This window comes from Euprymna scolopes, chromosome 22 (genome assembly GCF_053919585.1).
Source record: "Euprymna scolopes isolate OS-2025 chromosome 22, ASM5391958v1, whole genome shotgun sequence".
Taxonomy (NCBI): domain Eukaryota; kingdom Metazoa; phylum Mollusca; class Cephalopoda; order Sepiida; family Sepiolidae; genus Euprymna; species Euprymna scolopes.
In genome coordinates, this window is record NC_136503.1 from 111,998,722 (window position 1) to 112,017,490 (window position 18,769).

The window sequence follows — 18,769 nt, forward strand, 5'->3', positions numbered from 1 at the left end:
TCTATAATCTAGGGAGTATATAAAAAGTTCTAACAAATGGTAACCACCCCACCCCATCCGAGCGTCCCACTCACAAAAGCCTTTGCCGGACATACAAAAAAAATCGCACACATTAACACGCATTTTCACTTTTATATTATAGATATATAATCTGCATTAATTAAAATATAATTATTGTGAGTATTTTATGATCGGGCAATGCCGGGTGGCATCCTAGTATACGTATATAACAGAGACCTATGTTTACGCGGTCCACTGTAGCATAATGATAAATCCCTTTGTCAGAAGTGGAATGTTATCCTGGCTGAAACGTCACAGAAAAAGTAACAACCAAATTGTGAATCGAAGTCTGAATAATCTAAGTTATCGACCCACATCACAAAATTTCCAAAACATAAAATATTTTGCACCCATGGACTATTCATCAGATGCTTTCATCTGTTCTCGTCATTTCTTCAAGAACCCTCCTCCACCCTGCCTATAAAAAAGAAAAACAGGAAATAATTTTCCAAAACAAGATTAAAAAGACAAACTTAATTATTGGAAAGAAACAGTTCGTACAAAGAAACTAATTTACCAGGTAGTTTTTTTTTCATTTTTTTTTAAATGAGTCATTAAGATGTTTTGAAAATAAAAATTGCAAATTAATAATTCAGATTTTTTTTTTTTTTTTTTTTGGTCTACAATGTAAAATAATTCAGGGCTTTTAGAAATCCTGGTTTTTCAATCACAAACTTAATATTTTCCCATTTGCAATGTATTCTCATTTTATATAAACTTAATTTCCAGATTGCAATTATTTTTATAGGATGACCCACCCAGTCCAAAATACCACCCATGGAATCATTAACAAAAAAGACAAAGAAAAAGGAAAAAAAGAAAAAGGAAGAAAAAGAAAAAGGAAAGGAAGAAAAAGAAAAGGAAGAAAAAGAAAAAAAATGGAAAAAAAATTTAAAAAATGAAAAAAAGGAAGAAAAAGAAAAGGAAGAAAAAGAAAAAGAAAAGAAAAAGAAAAAGAAAAAGAAAAAGAAAAAGAAAAAGAAGAAAAAGAAAAGGAAGAAAAAGAAAAGGAAGAAAAAGGAAGAAAAAGGAAAAAAAGGAAGAAAAAGGAAAAAAAAGGAAGAAAAAGGAAAAAAAAGGAAGAAAAAGGAAAAAAAAGGAAGAAAAAGGAAAAAAAAGGAAGAAAAAGGAAAAAAAAGGAAAAAGGAAAAAAAAGGAAAAAGGAAGAAAAAGGAAAAAGGAAGAAAAAGGAAAAAGGAAGAAAAAGGAAAAAGGAAGAAAAAGGAAAAAGGAAGAAAAAGGAAAAAGGAAGAAAAAGGAAAAAGGAAGAAAAAGGAAAAAGGAAGAAAAAGGAAAAAGGAAGAAAAAGGAAAAAGGAAGAAAAGGAAAAAGGAAGAAAAGGAAAAAGGAAGAAAAGGAAAAAGGAAGAAAAGGAAAAAGGAAGAAAAGGAAAAAAAGAAAAAAGGAAGAAAAGAAAAAAGGAAGAAAAGAAAAAAGGAAAAAAGAAAAAAGGAAAAAAAAAAAAAAAATCACAATTCTTTCTCTCCTTACTACTACTTGCTCAGAGAAGAGATGTTAGTTTTTCTGTCATTTTCATGGAAGTTGCTTCACTGAGCTTCAATCTAGGGTCCCCTCAGCAAAACATTCAAAACAAAATATTCATCCAGTTACAACCACTGCAAATAGTTTCCCTTTCTCCCCATCAACCTAAAACTAAACTAGTTTCTTTCCTAGAACTGTCCGTCTGTGGAATACGGTACCACAGGGCGGCTTTCCAAATCACTACAACAGGGTCTTTTCGAATCCAATGTTGAACTGTGCTCTTAAATAATCAAATTTTACCTAATCACCCTCCATCTGACGCTCATTTGACCCTTATTATCCTCGAATGGCCTTTGGGACTTAATTTAAAATATTGGTACAATTAAACTTTATTTTATGCCGAGCTTGTCCACCAAGTTTCAGTCATCAATATCCAAGTCTTTGTTTTATTGTCATATTCAACGATATGCTCCAAACGTGCAATATTTGCATTGATCAATACTGAGCCCAACTTAATCGCTAAATTTTGGGCAGTTTTGGTATTTCGATACACAAGTTTCGATAAGATGTGGCAACTTGACACATTTAACCGACTCATTTAAATCGCTGCAGGAGACACTTCACTCATTGTGTAGTTAGTGTGGCAAAATGAGAGGGAGGGGGAGACTGGAGCTCCCCACTTTTAAAATCTTCTAACCTACTGCCCTTGTCCTAGGGACGTGCATATGTAAATACATGAGAAGTGACACCACTAGTGGGGGATAAAAGGGGACTATAAAAAAAGAGAAAGAATGATCATGAGAAAGATGTGGATAAAGTTCACGATTGCGTGCGAAGCATGAAGGATGCTCAGGCAGATGATCAGATGAGGGACATTACAGCGGTAAAGAGAATGAGCAAATAAATGTTTTTGCTACAAAGAACAAGCGAGTTGGAGTTATTTCCTATTCTTTGTCTTGGTCCCCTTTGCGCAGACAACATTACATCTCTAGCTCAACTCAGATTGACAGACGTTTATAAAATATCAGCCGTGTCAAAGAAATTGGAGTAGACAGATGAAAAATGTCAACCTTAATGAGCTGATAATTTCTGTAAAATGAAATAATATCTCAGTCTCTTTGTCTTTAATATGTCCGCTTCTACCCTTCCCTTTTCTTTTTATTTCTCTCGTTTTTTCTCCCCAAGAGGGAAGATTTTTTAATTCAGTTGATATCAGGAGACTGTTGAACGCAAGATGGATAATCAGTCCCAAGGAGTTGAAGCCGAAACACCATATGAGGCAGTCGCAAAATGTTGGACAGGTGGGTTGTGTGATCAAAGTTAAAGAAAGACTTTAAAAACTTGTCTTTTTACAAAATTACATTTTCATCTATAGTATAAATCTCACCTGTCTGTTTAAAATGTACGTATGTTTTGCAAAAACTTTTGACAGCGGCGACAAGATCAGTATCATTTTGAAGCTTGACGTCTCGGGCGACAAATATCAAAAACTTTAATTCCTTCGGCCGTTTTGCACAAGAAGTGGTCGATTTTTTTTCCCGACATTTTAGCAAGTCATCATCACCGTTGGATTGACTTTGGTTAATTTCAACGTTTTTGACTTCTGGTTACATCATGGAGATATCAGCTAAGATGCCAGATTTTCTTTCACTTTCTCCCCCCCCCCCCCCCGCAGCACGGGGTTTGAGCCTGCCTGCCTACCTCCCCATGCTACTACATTTTTTGTTTTATAACACCTCTCTTTACATTCACGAGTTTGGTTCTGCCTACTACCACTTTTTTTTTTTTTTTTGCTTAACACACCTCCAAAACACCCGGACATGCTGGGCAACCAAGCTAGTAATGAATAAAAACAATCATTAAAGTTTAAAAATATTTTCGAACAATCATTATTGAAGAACTTATTGAATTGTCTCCCCCTGTTTCGAGTCAAAGTCTTAAAAAATGCAAACAAAAATGCATAATTGCAATAAATGCTTGTAATGTTATAAGTGAAACTATTTATATTTTAGCAGATTTGATTTCATCAGGTCCATCAGAAAAAAAACTTTAATTTTCATAAATGCTTGTGAGGCACATCTAAAAATGTGAAAGGGAGGCAATCAATGCAACAGGAAATGAGCCTTACTCATTTTTCATCTTTCCATCCCATAATAACAGTGAAATAATTTTGGTAAATTTTTTTGGAAAAGTTTTCTTTGTGCATTTATCAATTACAAATGAATGAATAGAATGAGATCAAAGAACAGAATTTATATAAACAACTCAACAAAACAGTTTACTTTTTTTATTATAGAGATGAAAAAAAAATGGTTAGTCTTGTTAAAGCAAGAAAATTATGAATGATTACAGTCTCTATTTTGGAGAGTAAATGGTGGGAGTGGGGGATAGGAAAAGTGAAAATTATTACCCGGTTTTTTCATTTTCCAGCAATAATTTTTAACAATTTTTTTTAGAGATAGAAAGAAAAGGGTGGGAGAAGATAGGGGGAATAAAAAGGAGAGAAGAAAGAGGGGAAGAGAGAGAAGAAAGAGGGGAAGAGAGAGAAGAAAGAGGGGAAGAGAGAGAAGACAAAGAGAAAGAAAAACGGAATGGGGACAACGAAAGAGGGGGAGGTCCAGCTAAACAGGGGGGGCAGAGAAATGGAGGGGGAGGAAGAGGAACAGAGAAAAAGTGTGTGGGCGGAGAGGAACAGAGAAAAAGTGGGGGGGGACGCAGAGGGACAGTGGGGGGACACACAGAGTAACAGTGAGGGGGGGAAGAGGAACAGAGTAACAGGGGGTGGGGAACAGGAACAGAGTAATGGAGAAAGGGGGGGATAGGGAGGAGAAAGGGGGGGATAGGGAGGAGAAAGGGGGGATAGGGAGGAGAAAGGGGGGATAGGGAGGAGAAAGGGGGGATAGGGAGGAGAAAGAGGGGATAGGGAGGAGAAAGAGGGGATAGGGAGGAGAAAGAGGGGATAGGGAGGAGAAAGTAGGAGGATAGTAAGAAAAGTAGAGAGAGGGGTGAAAGAAGGATAAAGAGAGAGAGAGAAAGGGGTGAAAGAGAAGGATAAAGAGAGAGAAAGGGATGAAAGAGAAGGATAAAGAGAGAGAGGGGGGGATGAAAGAGAAGGATAAAGAGAGAGAGGGGGGGATGAAAGAGAAGGATAAAGAGAGAGAGGGGGGGATGAAAGAGAAGGATAAAGAGAGAGAGGGGGTGAAAGAGAAGGATAAAGAGAGAGAGGGGGGGGGTGAAAGAGAAGGATAAAGAGAGAGGGGGGGGTGAAAGAGAAGGATAAAGAGAGAGAGGGGGGGTGAAAGAGAAGGATAAAGAGAGAGGGGGGGTGAAAGAGAAAGATAAAGAGAGAGGGGGGTGAAAGAGAAGGATAAAGAGAGAGGGGGGTGAAAGAGAAGGATAAAGAGAGAGGGGGGTGAAAGAGAAGGATAAAGAGAGAGGGGGGTGAAAGAGAAGGATAAAGAGAGAGGGGGGTGAAAGAGAAGGATAAAGAGAGAGGGGGGTGAAAGAGAAGGATAAAGAGAGAGGGGGGTGAAAGAGAAGGATAAAGAGAGAGGGGGGTGAAAGAGAAGGATAAAGAGAGAGAGGTGAAAGAGAAGGATAAAGAGAGAGGGGTGAAAGGGAAGGATAAAGAGAGAGGGGTGAAAGGGAAGGATAAAGAGAGAGGGGTGAAAGGGAAGGATAAAGAGAGAGGGGTGAAAGGGAAGGATAAAGAGAGAGGGGTGAAAGAGAAGGATAAAGAGAGAGGGGTGAAAGAGAAGGATAAAGAGAGAGGGGTGAAAGAGAAGGATAAAGAGAGAGGGGTGAAAGAGAAGGATAAAGAGAGAGGGGTGAAAGAGAAGGATAAAGAGAGAGAGAGAGAGAGAGAGGGGTGAAAGAAGGATAAAGAGAGAGAGAGAGGGGTGAAAGAAGGATAAAGAGAGAGAGAGAGGGGTGAAAGAAGGATAAAGAGAGAGAGAGAGGGGTGAAAGAAGGATAAAGAGAGAGAGAGGCGTGAAAGAAGGATAAAGAGAGAGAGAGGGGTGAAAGAAGGATAAAGAGAGAGAGAGGGGTGAAAGAAGGATAAAGAGAGAGAGAGGGGTGAAAGAAGGATAAAGAGAGAGAGAGGGGTGAAAGAAGGATAAAGAGAGAGAGAGGGGTGAAAGAGAAGGATAGAGAGAGAGAGGGGTGAAAGAAAAGGATAAAGAGAAAGAGGGGTGAAAGAAAAGGATAAAGAGAGAGAGGGGTGAAAGAGAACGATAAAAAGAGGGGTTGGAGGGGTGAAAGAGAAGGATAAAGAGAGAGAGAGAGAGGGGGGGGAAGAGAAATGGAAAATAATAAGAAAAAGAAAAACGATAGAATTATATTTTTTAGTATAAATAATTCTATTGCTTTTCTTGATAAAAAAAAAAATACAGCGTAGAGTGAGAGGTGCTTGGATTGATAGGGCCATGACTCACTCCTGCAATGGATGCTGGCTTTAGCATGAAATTTTTCAAACCCCTATCGAATCCCCTTTTACTGACAATATCTTCTTATACGCCCTCCTCGTTGATGTTGCTTGCGTTTAACACCAAAATCATCAAATGGAATAACAAAACTGATTCCAAACGAAATTCCTTTAATGACCACATAAATTATGCAAGTTTTCTCCTTTGAAAATTTGGGTTCAGGAAATCAGCCAAAAGAAATGCCTGTAATGAACTTTATTGCAGTTATGTTTATTAAGGAGGGAGGGCACAAAAATTCTAACGCTGTGAGGAAGGCCAAATGACAAGAAGAGTAGAACGTTAGAGGATAAGAATTATACAAAGTGAAAGATTGCAGGGGTAAAAACGAAGACAAAAGTTTCTTTTGGGGGTGGGGGTTAAAAAGGCGAGGACGAAAATTTTGATTTGAGTAAAAAAAAAAAACTGCTACAAAAGTTTGAAGGAAGGAAAAAAAAAAAAAAAAAGAATAAGGATGAACGTTCTGGTGATAGGAGTAAAAAACGAGGACGAAAATTCTTTGGAAGAGGAGTAAAAAACGAGGACGAAAATTCTTTGGAAGAGGAGTAAAAAATGAGGACGAAAATTCTTTGGAAGAGGAGTAAAAAACGAGGACGAAAATTCTTTGGAAGAGGAGTAAAAAACGAGGACGAAAATTCTTTGGAAGAGGAGTAAAAAACGAGGACGAAAATTCTTTGGAAGAGGAGTAAAAAACGAGGACGAAAATTCTTTGGAAGAGGAGTAAAAAACGAGGACGAAAATTCTTTGGAAGAGGAGTAAAAAACGAGGACGAAAATTCTTTGGAAGAGGAGTAAAAAACGAGGACGAAAATTCTTTGGAAGAGGAGTAAAAAACGAGGACGAAAATTCTTTGGAAGAGGAGTGAAAAACGAGGACGAAAATTCTTTGGAAGAGGAGTAAAAAACGAGGACGAAAATTCTTTGGAAGAGGAGTAAAAAACGAGGACGAAAATTCTTTGGAAGAGGAGTGAAAAACGAGGACGAAAATTCTTTGGAAGAGGAATAAAAAACGAGGACGAAAATTCTTTGGAAGAGGAGTAAAAAACGAGGACGAAAATTCTTTGGAAGAGGAGTAAAAAACGAGGACGAAAATTCTTTGGAAGAGGAGTAAAAAACGAGGACGAAAATTCTTTGGAAGAGGAGTAAAAAACGAGGACGAAAATTCTTTGGAAGAGGAGTAAAAAACGAGGACGAAAATTCTTTGGAAGAGGAGTAAAAAACGAGGACGAAAATTCTTTGGAAGAGGAGTAAAAAACGAGGACGAAAATTCTTTGGAAGAGGAGTAAAAAACGAGGACGAAAATTCTTTGGAAGAGGAGTAAAAAACGAGGACGAAAATTCTTTGGAAGAGGAGTAAAAAACGAGGACGAAAATTCTTTGGAAGAGGAGTAAAAAACGAGGACGAAAATTCTTTGGAAGAGGAGTAAAAAACGAGGACGAAAATTCTTTGGAAGAGGAGTAAAAAACGAGGACGAAAATTCTTTGGAAGAGGAGTAAAAAACGAGGACGAAAATTCTTTGGAAGAGGAGTAAAAAACGAGGACGAAAATTCTTTGGAAGAGGAGTAAAAAACGAGGACGAAAGTTCTGGCGAGTAAAAAACGAGGACGAAAGTTCTGGCGAGTAAAAAACGAGGACGAAAGTTCTTTGGAAGAGGAGTAAAAAACGAGGACGAAAATTCTTTGGAAGAGGAGTAAAAAACGAGGACGAAAGTTCTGGCGAGTAAAAAACGAGGACGAAAGTTCTGGCGAGTAAAAAACGAGGACGAAAGTTCTGGCGAGTAAAAAACGAGGACGAAAGTTCTTTGGAAGAGGAGTAAAAAACGAGGACGAAAATTCTTTGGAAGAGGAGTAAAAAACGAGGACGAAAATTCTTTGGAAGAGAAGTAAAAAACGAGGACGAAAGTTCTGGCGAGTAAAAAACGAGGACGAAAGTTCTGGCGAGTAAAAAACGAGGACGAAAGTTCTGGCGAGTAAAAAACGAGGACGAAAGTTCTGGCGAGTAAAAAACGAGGACGAAAGTTCTTTGGAAGAGGAGTAAAAAACGAGGACGAAAATTCTTTGGAAGAGGAGTAAAAAACGAGGACGAAAGTTCTGGCGAGTAAAAAACGAGGACGAAAGTTCTGGCGAGTAAAAAACGAGGACGAAAGTTCTGGCGAGTAAAAAACGAGGACGAAAGTTCTGGCGAGTAAAAAACGAGGACGAAAGTTCTTTGGAAGAGGAGTAAAAAACGAGGACGAAAATTCTTTGGAAGAGGAGTAAAAAACGAGGACGAAAATTCTTTGGAAGAGGAGTAAAAAACGAGGACGAAAGTTCTGGCGAGTAAAAAACGAGGACGAAAGTTCTGGCGAGTAAAAAACGAGGACGAAAGTTCTGGCGAGTAAAAAACGAGGACGAAAGTTCTTTGGAAGAGGAGTAAAAAACGAGGACGAAAATTCTTTGGAAGAGGAGTAAAAAACGAGGACGAAAGTTCTGGCGAGTAAAAAACGAGGACGAAAGTTCTGGCGAGTAAAAAACGAGGACGAAAGTTCTGGCGAGTAAAAAACGAGGACGAAAGTTCTGGCGAGTAAAAAATGAGGACGAAAGTTCTGGCGAGTAAAAAACGAGGACGAAAGTTCCTGGTGTTAAAAAAAGCAATGACGGACTAAAGTTTCTTTGGTGGGGGTGGGGCAGGCAAAAAGAGGGATGTGTGTGAAGAAAGTTCTGGTGAGGGGGAGTAAAAAAAACAGTAAGGGACATTTTTAGAAAGGGGATCGTATAGGGCGTCTTTTAAAGCAAAATATTGAGGGCATATTTCCAGGAAGGAATAGTATGTAATTTCCAGAGTAGTAAAAATGCAAGGGGGAGGATGAAGAGCACCAGAGAGATGACATGTTGCGATGAAAGAGAAGATGGAGTGAAAATTATTGGTAGGATATTTGATAGCAAAGTCGGTAAGTGAAAATCGTTCCTCCCACACGAATGGAACTGAACGGTAACATAAAAATCACAAATCGATCATAAATAGATTTTTGCTGATTAGAAACATTCAATGTTTTTTTCTTCTGAAAAAGGAAAAAAAAAAATAATAGAAAAGAAAAAAAGAAAAAGAAAAACTCTGCTAAGTAATCACATCGATATAACCGAATAAAAATTTTTTTTTTAAATTAAAAAAAACTATGAACAGTCCATTATCTTTCCTTTTATTCAATAAATAAATAAATAATAATAATAAAATATTTGTTAGATTTCAACATTTCAATCTTATTTCATTGTTTTTTTTTTTCAAGTACGAAAATGGCGACGTAATTACAACTGTAAACAGAGAATGCACAAATTTAAAAATGAAATACAAAAAAAATCACAAATGAATAGGATTAAAAGACAATAACAAAAATGGCGGTTCTTGTCCAGAATTCCTCCCATATTAAAAAACAAAAAGAAAAATCTGTATGATGTATGCACCCATGACAAAACAAAAAATATATTCCAAATATCATTTAAATTCATCAATTAATTTTATTTTTATAAAGAAAATAATTTTTAAGTGCTTTAATAGGAATTCGTAGACATTACAACATAAATCTTGCAAATTTTTAATTATTGTGGCTTGTCAAAATGGCATACATTACAGTTGCTTCTGTCTTAATTATAAAATTTGATTTTCTTATTTAAAGATAAAACTACTTGATCAATTCGCATTATTTTTGGAGTATATTTTTGTTTTGTCATTGATACATAGATCATATTTTTGTTTTTAATATAGGGAGAAAAACAGACAAAACTCCACTCCTTATTCTAATACAAAATTTAAAATCAGATTAGCCCCAAATTCTTAGCAAATTCCTTTCTAGGGATCATATCACTTAGTTAAAAGATTAATTCTAATAACGCCATGAACTCATTAAAATAATTAGTAATTACAAACCTGTTTACCTAAACGATACTGTACAAATTAATAAACCTAACTTTAGTCCACCAACCTCAGTTTATTACTCATATACATATATCAATTAACAAAAAAAAACATTTAAGTAATTTATCTATTTACCAAGTGAATACAGTGTGAAGTTCACTCAAGAAACATATACGCCATAACAACAAAAAAAGTAAAATAAAATCACTGTATCAATATACAACACATTTGATATTATTATTGATATGGTATCATCATTTCAGAGTTTGACAATATACACTTGAAGATCTACCGTTACGACCGAAACATTGTAAAAATAGTCCGAATAATCAAAATAATACCCATTTAACTTTTTGAAAATTTGTGTTTCTAAAAAGCAAACCTCATGAAAAAAATAAATACATAATAAATAAATAAAAACTGCACTGAAAAGAGGCTTTATGTTTATTGAGTTGAATGGCGGGTGAAAGATCATTCAATGAAAAAAAAGAGTTTAATATCCCAGAAGTCTTAAAGTATTTGGTACTAAGTGGTACCAGCTGATTATGAAGAAAACCAGAGACATTGCAGAATCCACAGAGACACTGAGAGTGAAAGATAGCATGAAAACCATTAGGTCAGAAGATGACAAGGACGATAAAACGGTAGGAATTTGCAGAATTAGCTTAATCTTTAAGATTTTGGGTTGAGAAATGAGAATTTATGCACCAAAAACAAGAATGCTGGGATATGTTTATAAAAGCAATACGCATGACAAAAAAAGGAAAAATAAATCCAGATGAATTGCCCAAGATTCTAATTAAAAAAAATAAATAAATAAAGGATGAAGTAAAGAATAGATACCCTGTAGCAGAAGACGAGGATCGGCGCACATTTCAAGTGACACCAGTGGTTTTACCTTGACATTGGCTGCTTGTAAACACATCAAATAGCAGGCAAAAAAAAAAAAAAAAAAAAAAAAAAAAAAACATCTTGACTTTCCAAAAATAGTTTTCTGAATTTTTATTTCATGTCACATTTCAAATGTGATGTTCTTCACCGATTTAAAAAAAAAAAATAAATTCATGCATTTTTGAAAACTCCCTGAATCTTTCGATCATACATATGCCTTCAACAAAATTTCAAAGCAAAGTGGAAGATAAACAATAACTTTTGTTTTACTACAAAAACACTTTAAAAAATTTTTTTTAAATAGATTTAGCATAAAAACAAAACGAACATGCAAAGTACTCATAGGATAATCGATATTACCTTTTTGAAAATACGCTGAGAGTTATCAACAATGTCCTGCAGGCGCGTAACCATTTGGTTATTACAGATTTCGCTGAGAACGTTATGATCATGACTTTGTTTCTTTGTAATGTTCAGCAGGTTTTGCCAGCAGGTGTACATTGAAAACAGATGCCAATGTTCACGTCTGAAAGAGAGAGAGAAAAAAAAAGAACATTATACAAAAAATGTATGCATAACCATAACTGAGTAATTAAAAAAAAAAATAATGATTTGGTGGCCATTAATCTAGCTCTAAGTATTCTTTTTAGCTGTGGAACTTACATAATGTATCTTTAATATAAATCTATTGTAATTTTAATAAATTAAGTGTTAGCTTTACTCATTTAGAGCTTTAAAGCTCCACCGCTCACTCATTTTGTGACCAAATTTCAAACAATTTTTACAGTTCATAGGGCACCTCCAGCTATATTAAAAAAAAAAAAAAAAAAAAAAAAAATTCAATTATCGTTCGGTAAAACAAAAGTTACAATAAAATCATTGTGTTAAAAAATTCTCAGAATATATAAGGAACGTAGTGACTTTTTTTTTTGATTGGCTATTGGTTACCGTAGCAACCAAATCTGTTGCTTCACCTTAAATCGGCTGGGAACAGGGGAGAAGATGATGTAACAAGATATTAAAAAAAAAAAAAACTGTCGCTAATAATGCACTGTTGTCTCGATCTGTCGCTCAGCTGTACTGTTGCTAATAATTTGCAGGTAACAAGTGAAACAGAGAAATAGATCAGAGATTATGTGGATGCCTACATTTTAAGCCCCTTGAGTAAAATTATTTTACCCTAAACATTTTGTTTGTTTGTAAATAAACAAGTAGGTTGAGCACTGTAAAAAGCTGTGGGCTTTTTGTGTCTATATAAATGGACATTTAATGGGCACCAATCCCATAGGCCAACTGCCAACTAGACGGCTGGGGTTGGGTGCTAGTCTAGTTGCACTAATGAGCTGTGATACAAAGAAACTACTGCATGTGGATGACTATATATATATATATATGAAAAATAAATGTTTTTAACTCTTGCAAAAGTGTTTTTAACATGTTCTTATGTCATTGTACAATATATATATATATAAATATAGTCGTTGTTGGTAAGAGAAGACGAGAACAAGTGGCGATTTACAAATCAATAAGTACATACATATATTTTATATATACATATATTTATTCAGTTGTATTGGTAAAATGTCTTACTTGTTATGTCTGCGACAAATTTCATTATTAATTTCGGAAAAATTCCCTTTCCAAATGGTAAGCGTAACAGATCGATTCAAAACATGCTAGATGATGGAGCGGAAGTTAACAACGACTAGATTTCATTCCTCGCATTGTGACAGCCTTCTAAATCTCTATTACATTATATATATATATATATATATATATATATATATATATATATACATACATACATATGAGGGAGCCGGATAATACAAAGCTCAACAATTGAGGTAGAGCTTAAAAGAACCCCCCCACCAAAAACGATAATATAAAGATATATACTAATGCATATAAATTTAATTGTCAATGATTTATAAGTATCTCCACCGTTTGAAAGAATCACAACTGAAGAATCATGTTTGCAAATGTTCAAATTGATGTTAAAAATTGATAAAACTATTGCATATATATATATATATGGAAAATAGGACAATAAAATTACAAATGAATAACACTAAACATTAATTCATAATAAATTGCTTAAAAGTAGTTATACATATTAAGCATACAAATAGCTGTTTTGGGTCTTTGCTCTCTCTCTCTCTCATATATACTAGCATGAGTACCTGGCGTTGCCTGGGTTGACATGAAGTTCCGTTAGAAACACACTTGCTATACTAATCATTTTCATCATGGGCACCGTGGATACCTCCACAACAATTCCAAAAATAAAAGAACGCATAAAAACATCGCCCCCCAAAAAAAGTATATGATACCCTCTCCACCAGATATTTTGGCAGAAGGGATACAAAGAGAAGAAACTATTCTTCGGATATTGAGCACTGAAAAGACCCCCCCCCAAAAAAAAAAAAAATCATTACAACTTTTGTTTTAATAAAAAATAGCAGCGAATGCCCGTGCGATCACAAAAAAAAAATTAGCCAAGTAGGCAGAACCCCTAAAAAAAAGATCTAAAAATTAATTCCAAAAACAAATGAAATCTTTCGTCATTGTAATGCCCCCACCAACAATGTAATTTGCCATATTTTGGGGTTCGTTTTGCTTATGAAATTGTGAGGTAAAAGTACAGAGTGGTCTCATAAAAATTAATTAAATTTATCGTTATTTTATGTTTTAAATGTAATTCTCGACCGAAATCTATAAAAAAGAATAAGTTTTTTTTTTTTTTTTAATATTTAAAGACAATAAAAGCCTAACATTTTTCTGTCTACTCGGAATTATTTTTTCAAGCTAGAAATTTATTGAAATTACCAAATTATTTTATTAGGTGATAGTTTTTATTTATGTTTCGAAGAGGCAAATAACTCTAAATCAAAGATTTTAAAAAATCGATGTTGGAATAATAATTCCAAATAAATTTAATTAAATATGTTATCAATATAATTATTGTTTCAAATTTATCAAATAACAATTTTAATTTAATTTTTTTTTTTACGTGGAGGTCACCACTTATCAAGGCCCAAGGGCCACTCGGGGATAAGGGTTATTGTGTGTACAGTAATCAATTGGATAGTGTAGTAATAGTATTGGAGAATTGATAGTGTCATTACTTAAGGGGGCTGTTCATCAGGAATTTGTTTGTATTGGACTTGAAGACATCCAGGTTGAAGTTGGGAGGGAAACAGGCAAGCGGAACAGTTTCACAGGCGTGCAGTTCTAAGAAAGAAGCTTTGTTCATGGAATCTATGTTTTGATTTAGGCACAGATAAGGAGTGGGGAAAATTATTGACGGTGGTTTCAGCTAGTCGGGTGTTTTTTGAAAAAGATTGGCAAGGGGGGACCAGAGAATGGAGCTCAGACGAGCACTTGCCATGGAAATAGAACACTTATAACAATTCTCTTGCTAGAAACATTAATTAAGATACCGCTATTTAATAAAATCGATTTTTCTTAATGTAATATGCAAATGAGATGATCTCTTCATTGCATCTAGTTTGCAAGAATGATACTATATATAGAAATAAATGAGAGTAAAGTAGGGAACCTTTTGTATATATTAATCAAATTGTGAATAAACAAACAGACAGGAATACGAATTATATATATATATATATATATATACATACATACACCCACACTGTATTTTGAAAGATTATATTTTAAGATCATACTACTTTGTATAACATCATCTAAAAATGTATATTGCAAGTACACCTTGTGTTTATTTCCTATATAAATATATACACCAGCCATATTTTTAAAAAGGTTTTGGGATCTTTTATTTATTAAATCACTTTAACTATTGTTAATATCAACAACACAATTATTTATTTTCAAATAGAAATCGCTTCAGACAAAGCATAAAGCTACTTGACATAAGCTAAGAAAAAGAAAAAGTACTTCAATATTAAAAACAAGTCAACAATAATTGTTATATGAATAGATCCAAACTCAGAAAACAGCAATTCTTCCCCTATGTCAGAAAAATTGATCATGGAACGACAAAAATGCTATTTCAAACCAAAGTGTGACAGACTAACAGACTAGAAGATGGACAAAGCCTCTTATAAAATTGGAAGACTGCATTTAACAAAGACATTTCCGTGTAGAGTCTGAAGATTTTAATTTATCAAGAAAACAGATTTGAACAGCAAATGCATCCAACAGACTCCAGTTTTTTGTCAGAAAAGGAGAGAGTGAGAGTGAGGAGATGAAGGGTTATACAGTGTGTGTCACCTCCAGCCTGAGGCACTTGCTCGTCCTTTGTACGGGAGATGAGTCATGATTTAAATTGCACAGATGCAAATCTAAGTATATCTATGCCAGCGAGAAGGTAAATAAGTAAAACTAACCCTGAACTTCAATATAAATATTTAGGGTTGGGGAGAGGTAAGAGGATGTTAAGTAAAGGAAACATTGCCTATGTACCAGGGTTGTTCCAACGGTAAAGCCTCCTATTTTTTTTAACTAAAAAATAGGAAGAGATACAAGAACGAGAGTGATACCATTAAAACGAGCTACCTTTTGTGCTTCAGAAATTATATTTTTCTACATAGTCACCATCATTCTTAATGTACTTTTACCAATGATGCAGAATCTGCTTCTGAACCTTTGTTATGATAAGGTGCAGCAAACTAAGTATTATGGTATCCATTTGATGCACAGTTAGGGATTAATAAGAATTAATATTTAATGCAAAAATGAGCACAGATCTAACCATATTCAACCATCAATTAGACATAAACCGCTCAATCTTTTGCCCGGTTTTAACTGGCTAAAAATCTAGTGTATATATACACGAAGAGCATTACATTAATGCCTTTGATTTTTATTTCGTCTGAATAGATCAGAGAGGATTGCAATTTGCATTGTTATGATGACTGAACTTATGCATTCATGAGCTGAAAGTTTTACCTTTCTATTGCAGAGATTGATGGTGTGAAATTAAGAAAGCACCCCCCCTCCCCGTCATGGGCGTGTTATCAAACAGATGCGTTATTGAATTCCTCCATGCAGAAAAAAAACAGAACTGATCAACATTCACCGGCGCCTGTAGAACTTTATGAAGCTAGTCAGCAGTTGAATGGGTTTGTTGCTTTCAGAGTGGCGACAGAAATGAGAGCGACAGATATGCGCTTCTGACGCCCATGCACAGTCACCACCACATTGGTGGAAAAAATGTATTCAGAATGTTGGTGACTATGAAGCAAAATAAATTCTAGAGCACAAAGGGTAGCTTGTTTTAATGGTAATACTTCCGTTTTCATAACTCTCCAACCTTTTTTAAAGTTAAAAAATAGTATTCATTACTTTAGGAATGACCCTCATAAATATATAGTGACAAAAGTCCAGGATTTGAATCTATGGGTTGGTGCATTATGTCAAGCCACACGGAGTCTTGAAAAGATAAAACATCTGTTTGTGAATTTTATATATGTGCATAGATCATTGTATAATGACGAGATCACTGTGGCTGACGTAAAGAACATTTAAAATTAAAATGTTTAAATTCAATGTTATTTCTTGCGGTTAATGGTTGGATACGGTCTTTGCTAATCGAGCCAGAGATAGCTCGTGTGCCGGGTTCGAATCTGTCAACTGGTGTTAATCATGATACCCTGCACTGAATATTCCCAAAAGGATGAAATACTAGTGTCTGTAGGTATTTAATTATTATAGTAAAAAAATAATTATATATATATATATATATAAATGAATGTGAAATGACAATTATTTTCACAATAAACGTCGCAGCTCACACAAACCATGAAAACCGCAAACCGAAAGTCCAAGACTCCAGTTTTGACTCCTTTTAGCACACCAGTTGAACATATCCTAACTCAGGATTTGAAACTAGAGTCTAGGATTTCTATCCTCAGCTATCATTGTTTGTATGAGCTGTGTTGTTCGATAGTGAAAATTATACACACACACACAGATAAACATTTATACATGGTGTTTAAAAATGTACTCACACTTCAACGGTCATCAGCAGTATTGTCTGGACAATAAAGGTCGTCAATTTGAACATTTTCAAACATAATTCTTCAGTTACATTTGTTTCCTATATTTAAAGCTATTCCATTCCACTTTATGTTCATAAATAAAGGTTTTATCATCATTCGAAGTGTGAGTACATTCAGACACCCTACATATCTACACACACACATCTATATTATATATATAAATAAAGGGCAAAATGTATGTGTGTGTGTGTGTGTGTATATCTGCCAAAAACTTGACACACGCCATGGATCCTCACAAGATCGATATCGTTGGAAACTCGATCCTTCAAACGACAAATATAAAAAAAAATTGACCAAAAATATTCATTCTTCTACCCTCAACTCGCCAGTTTTCTACAAGGAGAGGTCGGTTTTTCGCCAACATTTTTGCAAGTTATCGTCTCCTTTCGATTGACTATACTTAATTTTGACGCTCGCGACTTCCGGTTTTGCCATGGATGCATCAGCAAAGACGTCACGTTCTATTTTTTTCACCTTCTTTTCGTCCTTCACGTTACAGGTTCGAGCCTACCTGCCTACTACCACTTTTTTTTTTAACACCTCTCTCCACCCAAACTGTCTATTGTTTTGATCCCCCCCACTACTACCACTTCCCCCCCCCCCCCCCCGGGGTTACTTACTACACCACTTTGACACCCGGGCAATGTCAAGTACCCCTGCTAATATATACCACACAAAAATACATGTCCATATTTAAAATTATGGATTTGAACTTTTCTACAAGTTTACACATTTTGTTGGTAACTTTTGTCCATAAAAATGGACACACACACACACACACACACACACACACACACACACACACACACAGAATATCTGTTATTCTCTAAGAAACAAAATATCTCAATTTTATTGCTGGCTTTTATTTCTGTCATGAAGATATTTATTTTTTGATGGAGGTAATTCTGCTTAAAATCCGCCCTCCAGACAGACAAACTTTTCCTGTCTCTTAAGTAGTTGCCAATTGTGATGTCATGAGGTTTGTCTGGCAAAATAAAATAAAAAATAGGCCAGACAACAAAAGTAATTAAAATAAATGTAAAAACAGAAAAACTATCCAACTGTGATGTGACAAGGTGGTTCTCAAAACAAAACTAAAAACAATTTAATGATTGCCATATGAAAATTATTAAAATCTGTTTGAAACTCGAGAAAAACCCTTTCAAAACTTTAATTCCAAATCTTTATATCACTTGTATTGATTGGACTATTGTTCTCATCTTGAGTGTTTTTTGTGCAACATTTTCGTTGGATTGGCCTCAGACTATCCTCAGGCATGTTCGTTGTTGTTTCAGGGCTCTACATTGCGAGTAAATCACTCGCATTTGCGAGTGATTTTTCCAGTTGGCGACTAAAAATAAAACGCTTATCTTTTTGGCAACTGTTTTTTTTTTATCAATAACTCTTAATAGTGAATGAAAAATGTCTTTTCAACTTATATTTTCTTAAAATAAAACGAGCAAATTCAAATTATTTAAACAGTAAAACAGTAATAGAACAATATACTTTTTTTCTTTTTTAAACGAAGGCTTTTGAAAGAAATATTTCTAAAATGAAATTGATCACGTGGTATTATTTCGCAAAACTTTGACAATAATCGGCTTCTTTTGAAGTTTCAAAAAGAATATAATTGGAATAACATTATAATATGTGTGTGTGTATATATATATATATATAAAGTGAACGTGTGTGTGTGTCTGGTAACATTTCCCTACGCAATAACTGTCAATCTTTAGTCTACAGACTCGAAATTTGATATACAAGGTACTGAGATTTAGGAAAATCGAGGTGATCGGTTTTTGGCCAGAAATTTGGCAATTAAGGGGTCAAAGTTCAATGATTTGACCTTTGAGAACTCTACCAAACTCCTCCAACAATTTTGGGTCTACACACTTGAAATTTTAGATATAGGTTCCTTAGAC

At 34.8% G+C, this 18,769-nt stretch overlaps 1 protein-coding gene across 3 annotated transcripts in view; it reads right to left on the minus strand.

The window, feature by feature from the left end:
- Positions 1–18,769, minus strand: part of LOC145243653 (SLIT-ROBO Rho GTPase-activating protein 1-like) — a 559,174-nt gene that overhangs the window by 153,835 nt on the left and 386,570 nt on the right. For all 3 annotated transcript variants that reach the window (XR_013862922.1, XM_080106698.1, XM_080106697.1), the window contains exon 3: positions 11,167–11,332. Coding sequence is in view for 2 of the 3 variants with exons in the window: in XM_080106698.1 (XP_079962824.1) it covers positions 11,167–11,332 (166 nt within the window). In the remaining variant the exon portion in view is untranslated. The remainder of the gene's footprint in view (positions 1–11,166; positions 11,333–18,769) is intronic.